Consider the following 14,125-nt stretch of genomic DNA (forward strand, 5'->3'; position numbering starts at 1 on the left):
TTTGTTTCAAGGTCTTTTAAAAGCCGCTCCTCGGGGCCCCCTCCTCTTTGTCTATTTGATCCTGATCTAAATGAGACCTGTGCAGTTAGGCGGTGGAGCTGCGAAAATGAAACACCAGCTCCCCCGTCAACTTGGGCACATGCGCTCTCTTTCCAGGTTAAACTTCCCAACAGGGCGCTCTGCAGTTATACCAACACCATTGACCTCTGTGGGCCTGAAAAACTGTCCAAGCCACGGGCAGTCAGCAATAATGCTCTACTGCCACTTATTTAGCAATGGCAAATCAATCCACGTTCCCAGCCTCCTGCAACTTTATTGAACTCCGCATCCCGCTGCAGGACACGCCCCGAACTCTCCTTAAATGACATATTTGGCTGTTTGCAGTCGTGACTTGGCATTGCAGTCCTGATATCACAGACCGCGCCTATTCTGAGAAGCCTGCAGTAGCAGCAGTAGCAGCAGCAGCAGCAGCAAGCAGCAGTTTTCTCGCCCTACTGAGCGCTCACTATTTGCTGGACACTGCGCTAAGCTGGCCACCGTGAGTCCCCGGGGAGTGGCGGGTGCACCCTCCGTTCCGGGCGCTCGCAGCCATTGTGGGGTGGGCGTTCCCCTCGCCTCGTGCTGACACGCCCTCTCCGCGCTGCGACCGGCGGCCAGGGCAGAAGGTGCCCTGTGCGTGCTCGGAGGGGGAGGCTCCCGCCGGGCTCGGATCCTCGCTGCACCGCCTGCCGGCGCCTCTCCGCTGCCCGCGCCCCACGCGCCTCCCGGGCACGCGCTCCCAGCCCCGCGCGCGCGCACGCGCCCTCCCGCACCCCCGCGGCGGACGCACGGCCACGAGCGCGCGTGCGCCTCTCGGAACGTCCGCGGGAGCCGAGCCAGAGCGAGCGCAGGGCCGGGCGCGCAGGAGTGAAAAGGAGGCGGCGGCCGCGGCTGCGAGCAACAGATCCGGGCGCTGCGAGCTCACCCGCTCTGCTGTTGGGCGATTTTGTTTTTGTAATTTCCCCCAAATCTATTAATTTGGAAAACCTTGCATTTTTTAATGGCGCTGGCCCTGGGTCAGCGGGCGCTTTTCTCTGCCTCAAGATGGGTTTTGCCGTTTCCGTCGTGGGCACCCGTGGTGGTCTGATTGTCAGCCTTCTCCGGGCATTTTTAAGGCCAGGAGCCGAGCGCTGCATGTAGGCAAATCACCCTACGGAGCGGTTTGGCTTTTGAAATTATTGTTATTATTTTGGGCAGAGAACAGTCGACCTCGGGCACTCGGTCCTCTTTGCTGGAGAGGCTGCGAGTGTGAAATTCCTCCCGGGGTGAGCCAGCCCGGTCCCGCTCACAGTCCAGGCGGCCCAGCGTGTGCGTCCTGTCCCCGCCGGCGCCGGGAAAATGGAGGCTGTGATTGAGAAGGAATGCAGCGCGCTCGGAGGCCTCTTCCAGACCATCATCAGCGACATGAAGGTAGGTCGCCGGGGGCGCGGCTGCGGCGCTGGCCGCCGCGCGCTGACCTGGCCGCGGCGCTTCGCCTCCGCCCCGGGCCAGCCGCCCGGTCCTGGTCTGCGCGGCGGCCGAGAGCCACCTGCGGGAGCGCTGCGGCCGGGTGTCACCTGCTCAACCCGGGCGCCGTTTCGGGCTCTGCTGGGTCACCGGTCGGGCGGCTTCCACGGGGGTGTTTGATGCTCCCTCCCCTCTCCCTGCTCATTGTCCCAGGGGGCGGCCTCAACTCATTTTCCTGGGGGGCTCAGGGCCCCGGCTCCAAGTTTTCCATTGTCTGTCCTTGGACGGAGTGTCTGCGACCCGCAGAGGCTGGGTGCAGGGCGGACACCTGATTCCCCCGGGTACGGGGAGGGGGCGCCTGGCGCGGTATTGGGGGCTCTGCCTGGCCTTGGAAAGGAGCTCGCGGCCTGAGCCTGGAAAGGAAGACTCCCTTTCCCTCCTTGGCTTTCAGGTCCACCTGGAGGGTTCCGAACAAATTAGGCATTAATTATGCCGTTTCAAAGCTGGTGAGGGTGTGCATGCCTTCCCTCGGGCCCTCCCCGGGGCGCGGAGCAGAAGTTCCCAGAGCAGCCTTGCAGGGGCCCCTCCTGGCCCTGGCTGAGGCTCCCAGCCTGAAAGCGAGATTGGGGCCCCACAAACAACTGTAGCTCCCCCCTCCCCCCACACACGTACCCACCACACACAGACTCCCGGTTTTCTCTTGGAAGGATTGTGAAAATTGTGTGCGCGTGAGTGTGCGTGCGCGCGCACACGCGTGTGTTGGGGGTGGAGAACAACACCCTGGCTTTTTCCTGCGAAGGGTGGGACTGGGGATAACCTGATCCTTGGACGTGGATTTTCTGTGCATAGAGATAGACCAGAGGGCCCTCCGTTACTCATCCAAGGGAAATATAATCAGCCTTTTGAGCTGGCTGGAGGTGGGAATTGGGGGCGGTGGGGGGATCTTTTTCCCCATGTGTATTTAGGGAGCTTCTCTTTGGCTCTAGCCCAGCCTCAATTTGCCTCAACAGATCCGGGGAGGTGGTGTTTAATTAAAAGCTCAGCTTCCAAAAGGAGTGGGCAGGTTTGGAAGCTGTGCAGCGAGTGGGTGTGGACAGCCCCCCTTCAGCCGCTGCCTGGGCTCGGGGAGGAGCTTTTGTCTGATGAAGTGTAAGGTTTGGACAGGGTTTGGCCTTGGAGATGGACTTTGGGGAGGAATGTTCAGCTGTCACGGGCTACTTCCCCCTTTTAGAACCAACTGCCACCTTGCCCAGGGTGAACTTCTCCAAGGTGCCTCTGTCCTGCTCTTGTCTATTTGAAATCCTTCTACAGAGCCGGTGCCTTTTGTCAGAAATTGACATCCGTGCAGCATTATCTTCAAAGGTATCCTGTTTGCCCGGGAATGTCTCTAATCCAGCCACTTGGAATTAGATTATTCCCTGTTCAAAGACGGCCCCTCGCATTCCTTTGCCCCCAGTTCACCATTGATGTGCTCTTTGGAGACAAAGATTGGTGCCGCCTTGGACTCCTGGAGTATTTCTGGTTAACTTAATTGTGCAGGCCTTATAATCAAACAGGATTTGGTTTGAGGCACACGCCTATTCTGATCACTAGGGGAAGAATCTGGGATGGGTTGGTAAAGCTGTTTGTGTTTTTTTTAGGGAGAGAAAAGGATGTTTCCAGGACCCAGTAGTAGTAACAAGAACCCAGTGACCTAATAGGTCTGCCCACTGCAGTTCCAGAGTGTAAACATCTAGTGTTCCCTCTCTCTTTGTTCTTTAATCCAGAATCTAGCCTTGGTTCTTCCCATTTACCGGTTTGAGCCCGAAGCCCTTCTGTAGGTAACCCTCCACAGAGTGGGCCCTTCTGCTTCCACCTGCCACCCCATGGCCGCCCTGCAGCACTGTGGCTCTGGGGGTTTGTGGGTGCTACGTTGGCATGTTTTTTCCTCCACAAGATTCCAGTTAAAAATAAAGACTTGTTTAATGCCCCTTGGGTGCAGGATCTATAGTCTGTGGTTCCTGAGTTCTTTCCCTTGGAATGTAGTAGCATTTGTTCAACATCCTGTGGGAAGGTATTTGTTTTAAAGGTTTCTGTTGGTTTTGTTTTGAAAGCAGATTTTAAAAGCAACAACTACAACATGCCTTGGGGTCTGCAGAATTTCAGACTTTTGGGGCATAGAGAAGGAAAAAGAGAGGGGGGTGTCTGATTTCCAAGCTTGTTTATTCATAAGATAGTTGCTGAATATTTTCATGGGGTTTTCTTCTTAAAAGATTTCTTCATGAATTAGTTGACTGACATTTTAGAAGGGACTTTTAAAATTTGGGCAGATAGGCTAAGCAGTGTAGAGTATGCATATGCATGCAGCTGCCAGCAGTAAAAGTCAGTTTTTAATGCTGAAATCAGCTGGCTCTCTAATGCCCTGCTTATCTGTTTCTTTTCCTCTTTGAACTCCCACGATGGGTTTTAATGCCTCTCGTCCCCTTTCTGTGCACTTTGAAGGTCAGGTGTAAATGTTGGACACCCGTTTGGAATGCCACCTTGAGAAAATTTTTAGGTCATTTTCTAAGAAGTGACGTTGGACGGGGGTGAGGAAAGATATGAAAAATGGCTTTTTTAGTAGCATTTGATTCTTCAAAATGAACAACAGCAGCACAGGAAGGGAGTCGATTTCCTCTTTGGAGGAAAAAAACAACACAACAACACAAATGGAGTAATGTCAAGGCCTCGCACCATCTATCTTCCAAAGCCAGAGAGCCCAAGACATGGAAAAGCTAGGGAGGCTTCTTTTTGCTTCCGTCTAATGATCCTTCATCTGGTTAAGTCCTCGGCTGTCAGGGCGTGCGTGGCATCCTTTTCAGGGGGAGGGGCGCCGAAGAAACCCTCACTTGGCTCCCATTGGGATGCAGCTGTTAAATAACTTATTGATTCCTTGTCGAGAGGAAACCTTGTGTTTTTTCCCTTTCTCCCACCCTACTGTGGTGGTGGTCAGTAATGAATGGTGGTGTGCAAAATCGCTTACTGGCTGCCTTTCCGCCCATCCACATAAATCAAGTCGTCTGCTGTGAGCTGATCCCAGAGGAAAAGGGGAAGCAAGAGACTCATGTGGCTGGAGGCACGGGCGCATCGCCTGCTTGTCTCGGGGAACAGCAGCTTGGAAGTGACTGTGTGTGGAAAGTCAGTTGACTGGCTTCTGATGGTTAGATCATGTTGACTGCATTAAGGAGGTCCTGGAATCTTTTCCGAGTTTCTATCCAAGGATAACTGTTGCAAACATCATATTTTTTTTAAATTGAGGTATAATTGACACAGCACACTATATTACTTTCAGGTGTGCACCATACCGATTTGATATTTGTATTTTTTCATGGGTTATTTTTTTTTTAAATGTAAGTAATTGAACCTGCATAGAATTCGTGATGTTTGGGGAGCTCGTAGGACCAGGAGACTCTGGCCAAACTTGAGGGCAGCTCACCCTGTGGCTCTCTTTCTTCTTTTAATAATTAACTTAGCTCAAAAACAGTTGGATGCTAACATCAAATATTTTTCTCCGCCTTGTTGCTTAAGAATCAGCGTGTCAGGAGCTGAATCGGGCCTGATGCAGGGAGAACTTTGTCCCAGGTCGGAGAGTGTGTTTGGCCTTATGTAATGCGACTGGGAGTGAAAAAAACACCCAACCACACCTTGCATTCCCCACCCAGGTCTCGCTTAGACAGGGTGTCCTGTTACCAGCACCTGTGCCGGGCAGAATAGGGGCCTTGTTCAGTCCCCCTCCGCCGCCCCCACCTCTGTTTGCTACCAGTATCCCCTCTCCGGAGTTCGGCCTAAAATTGGATCTGCTAAAGGGACTTCTTGAGTTCCATGGAAATCTTTTGTGGTTCAAAGGCACGTCACGATATTTTCCCTCACTTATCATAAGATCAAGAATGTGGGTAGTGGGCCCAGCCCTGGATCGTGATTTCAGAGTGGTGGTTGTTTCTCCTCCTGCGTTGGCTTTAGGGTTCCAGTCAGCAGAGAGGTTTACTTCCTCAGTGTTTATCGGGGGGCCTGCTCTGTGGAAGGCCTTTCGCTGGGCCTCCAGGAGCCACCGATCCACAGGCCCGCCCTTGGAGAGCTGCTTGTCCTGTGGGTCTTTAGTAGCTAATGTCCAATACAGTATGGCGGCCATTCAGGGAGAATGTGGAGTCCAGCCTGGGGCAGGGCGTCAGTCAGTCCCTGCAGGAGGTCCCCTGACTCTTGACAGAAAGTGTCTGTGAGGAAGATATTGACAACCCAGCCAAGGCCCCTGCCAGTGGCCAGGTGCTCCGAGGGAGGCGGGCCACTCTGTAAATGGTGACACACAAACGCAGGACAAGCAAAGCCCAGATGGGCCCCACGCTGGCTTTTCTCTTAGCAAATGGCTGTGTTTGCCCAGGGTTTTACAGCTTCCTCAGCTTGGGCCTCTGGGAGAAGTTGAAGTAAAGATGTCATAAAATTGGCAGCAGGGAACTGCCCGGAACGGGTGCCTGTTCAGAGATTTAGGGTCTGTTCTACATAGATTTTTTTTTTTGTGTGTGTGTGTGTGTAAATCTTAGTCCAGTTTTGAAAAGAAATCTTTTTTTTTTTTTTTAATCTTGGCTGGAGCGTTTTTGTGGGAAAATCCCGGTACATCACATTTAACCAAATGGTTCAGAACGAGTTGCTGGATGTTCTGAGATTCCACAGTTAGTAATGCCTCAGATGCAGAGAGAAGGCCAGTCTTGGGTCACGGTTTGCGTGGAAGGTAAGCTGAGCTTGAATTTCGCCGGGTTCAGCTATCACTCAGTTCTTATGTGAGTAACATGTATCCCTAATTCTATAATATCTACTAAGCATCAGCAGGGTTGCAGGCGCCAAGTTCCATGCTATGATTTCAGCAGGTAAAGATACAGAATTCCCAGGTACATTTGAATTTCACGTGAGCACTGGACAGTTTCAGTATAAGTCTGTCCCATGCATGTTATGTCTCCTCGGCGGCTGGCCTCTGGGCTTCTGAACTTGTCATTTTGCACTTGGGGGTAGGGAAAAGGAGAAAGCTAAAATGATACCTGTCATTTGGATAGCTCCTCTGAGGTTGTTAAAATGCTCGGAGGGTGGAAATGTTGAAACTATTGATCTATTAGACGCTTTACCTATAATTTTCATCGAGGCTTTTTCCATCTTCCCAGAGATGGGTGAGCGTTGGCATGATTCCTTCTGTAGCGGGACCTTTAGATGTTCAAAACCGGTTATGGAAAAATGAGCTCATTTCAAGTTCACCATTCTTTCTCGGAACTGCCTTCAGGATACTTTCCCCTAAAACCCACACCTCCGCAGAAACAAAGACATACCTCTCCCCAAACCAAACAAAAGCCAGAGGACAGAGTCAGCTGCCCAGGACATCAGACAAGAGGCATTTGGGGCTCCTTAAAGGGAGCTGATGCCTTAAGCAGTTTAACTCAGATTTGCAGATTGCACTGCTGATATGGCCTTATTAAGTAGCAAAGCAGAGAGACAAATGGAGTAAATTAATTGGCGGAGCATTGAGGAAACCCATTGTATTTGATTGCCAAGGTTCTCCCTGGAATTAGCTGGACTCTGCAGAAGGTTTCATCCGAGTATGTGCCACACATACACAAAGACCCCCAAAAGCAACACCCAAACCCACCCAGTGTAGATTCCAGAGCAGCCCACCCATTATCAATGTTTCCCACCTCTTAGCCTAGGGGAGGCTTGGCAAGGGCTGTGTCATCTCTGCTGCTTCCCGATTGAAGATGCCCTGGCGTGCCACCCGTACAGAGCAAGTAGGTGCTCAGTATTCACTGCATGTGGTGAACAGGGCAGAAAGGAACTTGGTGAGAACCTACTATGAACCAGGCATTGTGCTAAGTGCTTGGCATGCATGGATTCATGTCATTCTCACATCAACCCCACTTTACAGATGAGAAAACTGAGGCTTGGAGAGTCAGTACCTTGTCTAAGGCCATGGTGAGGTGGACTGCTATTTGGACCTTGACCTATTTGATCGTAGGGTGGGAGGTCTTTAGATTCACAGCGGTTGCCAACCTTTCAGACCTCACGGACCACCAGTGATCCGCGGACCTCCGGTTGGTGACTGCTGCTTTAGAACATACCTATGGTAGAGAGCGGGGGGCTGGATTTATTTCTAGAAGATGGCATTTCACATGCCCCAGTCCCACAAGAGGCCCAGGGAAGACGGGATCTGATCTCTGGGCCTCTGGCGCAGACTCAGCCTGGAGGTGTGAGCTTGAGCTGAGCTGCTGTGAGGATGGTTGTTGGGGTGGGCGGCTCCCATCTGGCTGCCACTTTTGTGGAAATTGTTTAATTTATGACACATCAACATAGTGTGGCTTCCTGCCTTCTCCCGAGTACCAGTCTTTTCTCACAGATAGCCTGGCATTCTCCTTTCCTCTTATTTCCCTGGGTGTGCGGAGGGGAAAGAGTTCTTTGGGCCAGGCTTTAGCGGTCGCCCTTGGCTCCTGTCCTTGTCCCCAGTCCTTGTCCCCAGAGCGCCTCCATGCCGGATTCATACGTCGGTCCCTGAGGCAGGATGACTGTGCAGGCCCGACAGCTCCTCCTAATTATATGAATTGAGTAAGTTCACCCAAAGTTCAAATGGCTCCTCAAAGAGAACGCCTTACCTTGAACTCATTTCGCGTCCAGCCCTGGAACTCCCTTGTAAAGGAGCTTTCTGTGTTTAATTATGCCCCGTAGCCCTCCGGTTTGGGTTGAGTTGTGTTTGGAGAAGTAAGTTGATGGGATCACCAAAAAACTCCTTCCTGTGCCGCCTCTTGGCACATACGGCCTTGGTCATAGTTCTAAGTGGTTTTTCTTTTCCTGTCTAGTTTAAGTGGGTGAAAAAAAATCAATTGAGTGCCTTTTGAGTGATGTGTCTTTTTATTTGCTTTCTTTCCCTCAAAGAATTTGGCCAGCAGTAGAAGTATTCGCGTGTGCAGTATCAGTGGCCTCCTGGAGGCGGGCGGCAGGTTTGGTCTGGGACTCTCTTTCCTGCCGCCTCCCACACGACAGGAGTCTTCAGGGGCTGGAGGAGTGGGTCTGGCTGGGGGAGCTGGTTCTGGGCAGGTGTGCCCCTTTCGGTAGAAAGGGCGGGGTTACAGGGACAGGTGCATTGGATTCTGGGAGCCATAAGACACTGAAACCTGGACCCTATTCCTGGGGTGCATCCTGGGAACTAGGGTTATAAAAAACACCCCCGGGTCATTCTAATGTGTAGCCAGGCTTGAGGAACATTGAGCTGTACACAATTTCATCACCTTCAAAGGGTTTTCTCCACCTTACCTAAATCTGAGTAAAAGCATCTTTAGATGGTTGTACAACAGTGTGAATGTGTTTAACACTGTACGCTTAACAATGCAGGATGGGGCATTTTATATGTGAATGTATTACGCACTGAGTCCGCTCCGTCTCCTGGCGACCCTCTGCATGAGTGATGCCCTAGCCTCCCAGCCTGCTCAGCTCCTGCAGACTCTGCCGAGGGCTTCTGTCATGGAGTCAGTCCAGCCCCTCCTTGGTCTTCCTCTTTTGCTGCTGCCTTCGGTTTTCCCAGCACGATCGTCTTTTCCAAAGGGCCCTCCCTGCCTTCTCAGGGTGTGCCACGTTCAATTTGTCCTTACTGCTCCCGGCGATGTTTCGGGGTTCATTTGCTCTAGGTCCCACTTGTCCTTCTTTCTGGTGGTTCAGGGTATGTGTATTTTATCACAAATTAAAATAATAAATTTACTGTGAAATAACACTAAATAAGTTGAAATAGAAAAATAACAGAAAAAGCATCTTTAGAATACTTGGCTGTTATTAGTTGATATGTAATAGTCCTGTCCAATACAATTTTTTGCAGTAATGGAAATTGTCAGATATGGTAGCCTCTAGCAACATGTGACTGTTGAGCACTTGAAGTACGACCAATGAACTGATTTTTAGATTTTATTCACTTGCAATTTGTTTAAATTTAAATAGCCATATGTGGCTAGTGGTCATCATATTGGACAGTGCGGACCTATAACACCATCTAAGTAAAAATATTGTGCTTGCTTTGTACTTCCTTCTGGCTACATTACCGTCCCTCAACCCCTCCTGTAGAAATTCTAGAACTACTGCTGGCCGTGGAGTCAAAGAGATCTGGTTTTAAATCCCGTGGGCAAGTTACTGAGTCTCATTTTCCCGTTCTGCAAAATGGGTCCGTACCCACCTTCTAAGGATGTTGCAAGATTCTGAAATGGGATAATGCTTGTGAAAGGGTTCATATGGTGCCTGGCGTGCAGGCACCCAAATGTTTGTCGCCTGTATTATTCTGTCTTGTAGAATGAGGAATGAAGAATTCTGACTTCTCAAAATCAGTGTAGTAATTATCTCCACCACTTCTTAGAGCAAACACTACCCCACCCCTCCCCCAGCTGTATTTAGAGCTCGCAATGAAGTTGCAGGAAATGGGGAAGTTGCTTTTTTTTTCTTGCTAAGTAAATTACTCCCCAGTTCATTATAACCTCATCTGGCTCAGCCAGGCCTCCTATTTGCATCTCTATATTTGCAATCCCAGTGTCAGTATATAAAGGGAAGGGAGGGGAGGCTGAGGTCCCCAGAGCATTTAATGTTTAAAAAAAATTTTTTAAAAGAGATGTTTACACCAGGGTAAGGAGAGAGAGAGAGGGAGGAGTTGCTTGTAAAGACCAGCTTTTTCTGTCTCTGTTATTTGCATCTTCGTTTTCTGGAGTGACCACTAGGAACAGTGGCCTTGTGTGCCGCTAGCCTGCCCTGTAGCAGCAGCTTCCTGCTGAGGCTTCTGTCCTTCCCCAGAGTTGGCCACATTTGGGTTCTTCCCGACTGCCGGCCCGCCTACTGTGGCCCCTGCCTTAGCCTGGCATTCAGGGAGCCCTGGGGCTCAGCCCAGCTGAGTGGCCTGCTCCGTGCCCAGTGCTCTCCAGCCCGGGGTCCCTGGCTTCCTTGACCACATCCCGTTTGCCCCAGTAGAGCTTGGAGGACCCTCTCTGCCCTGTTGCCTAATGAAATCTTTCCCATCTTTCAAGGCCTCACCAGAAAGTTGCATAATTTCTGGTTCCTCCTCTTCCCACCAAGTCAGATAAGATACCCGCAGGGACTTCTCGCATTGCATTCTGCAGTGATTCCACCGTGTTTTTATGGCATTCCACCTTTAGTGGTTGCCTTTGGCCTTTGACGTCTGGCTCTGCCACTTCTATGACTTTGGGCAAGTTACTCCGCCTCCCTGAGCCTTGGTTTTCCTATCTGAGAAATGTGGGGATAATAACTTCCCTCTTAAAGTTGTTGGGAAGTAAATGAGAAAGTCTGTGTAAAGGGCTTAGCACGGAGTAATTGCTAAATAAACCGCTCTGTGTGTCTGAGCTACCCTGGTAATTTCCAGCGGGGTACCCTGCTGAATGCCACACTCAGGTGTTTCAGCAAATACAAGAAACCTGTGTCTCCCCTTTATAATGCGGTGGAGACAGGAGTGAAATGTTTCTTAAGCAAATAAATCATTTGAGGGAACAATTCAACAAATTGATGACGTGCCTGCTGTGTGCCAGGCACCGCTGGGTGGTGGAGGTACAACTCTGGACAAGACACGCCGTCCTTACCCTAACATTGTTTAGTCTAGGAGAGGAACACACAAGGAATTCGCAATCAGCGTGATCAGCACCACGACAGATGTCAGCGTGGAGTCCTGGGGAGGGGCTCTGATTCTCATTTGAATCGGGGGACAGAGTCGGGGGAGGCTTCTGGTACAGGTGACGCCCAAGCTGAGTTTCATCTCCCATATTCCAAAAGCATTTGATTGGCACAATCAGGCATATTCTGGTGCTTTACAAATAAGAACCCAGTGAGGTAGTTACTGCTTGGTTACCATTTCACAGATGAGGAAACTGAGGTGCAGAGAGGTTAAGCCATTTGCCCACTTTATCAAACTAGTAAGAGGCGCAGCTGGGATTTGAACCTAGGTGGTCCAACTCCAGCCTGTGCTCTTATCCACGAGGCTGCACTGTCTCTTACAGCATCGTATTTTAGGATTTCATTTTCAGATTCTGGAATGGGTGTATCTCATTGATCTTTTCACACACACACACACACACACACACACACCCCTTTAGGAGTCAGGATGAACCAGATAAAGCATACAAATCTAGGCTCTTCTCTGAGCTGCTTCAAGAAGCTCCAGGGGCCTCACTCTGCTTGAAGAGTTTGATCCAGCCAATGACATGACATTGTTGGGCAATTGACTCACCTGGCCAGTGTCTCTAAGTTGTCAGCGGAGGGAAGTATGTGGGGGGTAGGCGGAGTGTGAGACCTAAGGGCTTGGCTGTCCAAGGTGACAACCACATGACACATGTTTGTTTTGCAGGAGAAACCCCCTCCCATCAGGGTCACCCCAGTAACCGGCTGTGCACACACATGGCTGAGTGCTAAACAGGAAGGGGGGTATTTGCAGTAGGAGGCTGGCCTGCCTTGAGATTAGTTCCCAGGGAGACAGACCTCACTCAGTTGCACATGAGAGGCCTGGCTTGCTTGAGCCTGGCTCCTGCAGCTGAGCAGCGGCCATTAAGGAAGTCTTTGAGTTTGGTTTAATGGTCGCTCTTTGTTTTGAAGTGATTGTTTACTGGACCTTCAAAGCCAGCTCTCCAGCAGGATGTGATCTGTGCCTGAATAATTGGATGAGGCACCCCAATAGGAAGCAAGTAGCGGGGAGCAGAGCCAGGAGTAGCTAGCTGATGGCCAAGCCTTTGGCATCTGAGCACTCGGAGGCGGGGCCCCGCCTGGCGGGACTGAGGCCATCTTGCAACCAGAAGTAGACCTGGGCAGGGGTCCCCTGGAACCTGTCCTCTTTGATGTCGGCCTGGCCTTAATTAGGGACACTCTAATTAAGTCACCCAGGAGGAAGCTTTTTCCTAAAAATAAATTAGCAAATGTTTTGAGAGCATTTCATGAGGGAGTTCTTCTCAAAGATTATGCAAGATCTATAAAGTTAATGGAAGACAAACGGAGAAACTTCAGTTCAGTGAAAAATCAAAGTCACCCTTAGCCACTGGGTCGCAAAGTGGGTTATGTGCACACATTTTAGAGGAAGGCTGGTGCGGCCTCTGCTGTGCCCAAAATTTCTTTTTTCACTTAGCTTCTCGCTATACTGCCTTTCTATACGTGTCATCATAAGCCGCGACAGTTCTAGTGGCTGCGTGGCCTTGCATTGTTTGGTAGGTCTGTAGTTCATTTATTTAGTCAACATGTACTTGAGGACCCACTGTGTGTCAGGTTTTCTGTTAAGTGCTGGGGATACAGCAATAAATAAAATGGACAGAAAGCCCTGCCCTCCTGGAACTTACATTCTAGTGGAGAGGGGACAGACACACTGAGTAAATCAGTCACTTCTCATAGGTCAGGAAGATTACATGCAATGGGGCAAAATAAAGCAGGGGCAGTGTCGTTGTTGTTAAATAGGGTGGTCAGGGAAGGCCTCACAGAGGAGGTGCCCTGTGAGCATAGCTTATGAAGAATGTAGATATCAGAGGAAGAATGCGCCAGGCTGGGGCAGAGCATGTGCAAAGGCCCTGAGGTGGGAGCCAGTTCCATGCTGGTTTGGGTTGAGGCTGTGTCCAGGTTTTGATGAACTGTAAGCAGCACTGCAATGAGTGTATCCTTGTCGCTACACACCGTTAGGATTTTGCTCTCCTAAATGAGCACCTCCATTTATTTTTCATTGTCAACTCTCCTAAGTCGGGGCGGTGACATCAACTTGTCAGCTCTACCCTGGAGAGCAATGGCCTGACAGCACCGGGCACAGTTGGTGTGCTCTGCCACATTTCACCGAACAGGGCTTCCTCCACACTCCCAGGACCTACCCCGGGCCGCTGGGAATGACACCAGAAACGGTGATGACTGTGTCGCTTCTATACTCAGTGGCCTCAATTAATTGCTGTCGTCAGGTATGGACGTTTCAAGGCGTTCGGAACCCACTGCCAAATGCCTTTCAGAAAGAGTATCAGTTCACATTCCCACGTGTGAGTGCTCGTCACCAGGGATTACATCGCAAGGAGCATTAGGACGGAAATCGCTGGGGCTACAGCTTCCAAGGCCTCAGAAGGACATGCATCTTATTTAGTATGAGGATTCTCATTCTTGCTGTTTGTGATGTTAGTGAGCAGAGCGTGAATGTCCCCTGGGGACTGTGTAAAATGCAGATCCTGGGCCCATCCCCGAAGATTTTGACCGTGTAGATCTGGGGTGGGGCTCAGCTATCTGTAGGTCTAGCAGATGTTCCCTGGTATCTGGTAGGTCGTGCTGGGGTTATACCATGAGAAGGTAGTAGAGGGGGGGTGGCTCTTGGGCCACCCTGAGCCGCCAAGAACTTCCTCTGCAGCTCATGAAGTGAGTAGGAGGGATCCCTCACTGCCCCCACCAGCCCCCACATCACACCTGCCTGGAGTGTGTTTCAGGTGAAAAAGTGACTCCGGTCTAAGTGACTTGCGTCACCATCTCTACTTCCTTTTCTTTGCTAATTGTGTTTCTTTTGCAGGAATGCTTCCTCCCTTCCTTCTTTCTTCCTGTTTGCCAGGAAAATTCTTTTATCTTTTGAGACCTGGGGGAGGCATCACTCCCCCTCCCTGAAGCTTGCCCCAACCAC

General features: G+C 50.7%; 1 protein-coding gene across 4 annotated transcripts in view; it reads left to right on the plus strand.

The window, feature by feature from the left end:
• The first annotated feature begins 439 nt into the window (after window positions 1-439).
• LOC111825456 (metastasis suppressor protein 1-like) overlaps window positions 440-14,125 on the plus strand; it is a 68,730-nt gene continuing 55,044 nt past the window's right edge. For 2 of the 4 annotated variants that reach the window (XM_023751949.1, XM_023751948.1), the window contains exon 1: window positions 561-1,449. In XM_023751949.1, the coding sequence (XP_023607717.1) occupies window positions 1,378-1,449 (72 nt within the window). In that variant the 5' untranslated portion in view covers window positions 561-1,377. Of the gene's footprint in view, window positions 539-560; window positions 1,450-14,125 lie in introns of those variants that run through there. The other 2 variants (XM_023751947.1, XM_023751950.1) reach the window with 2 other exon arrangements.

This window comes from Myotis lucifugus, unplaced genomic scaffold, assembly GCF_000147115.1.
Source record: "Myotis lucifugus unplaced genomic scaffold, Myoluc2.0 scaffold_27, whole genome shotgun sequence".
NCBI classification, from domain to species: Eukaryota; Metazoa; Chordata; class Mammalia; order Chiroptera; family Vespertilionidae; genus Myotis; species Myotis lucifugus.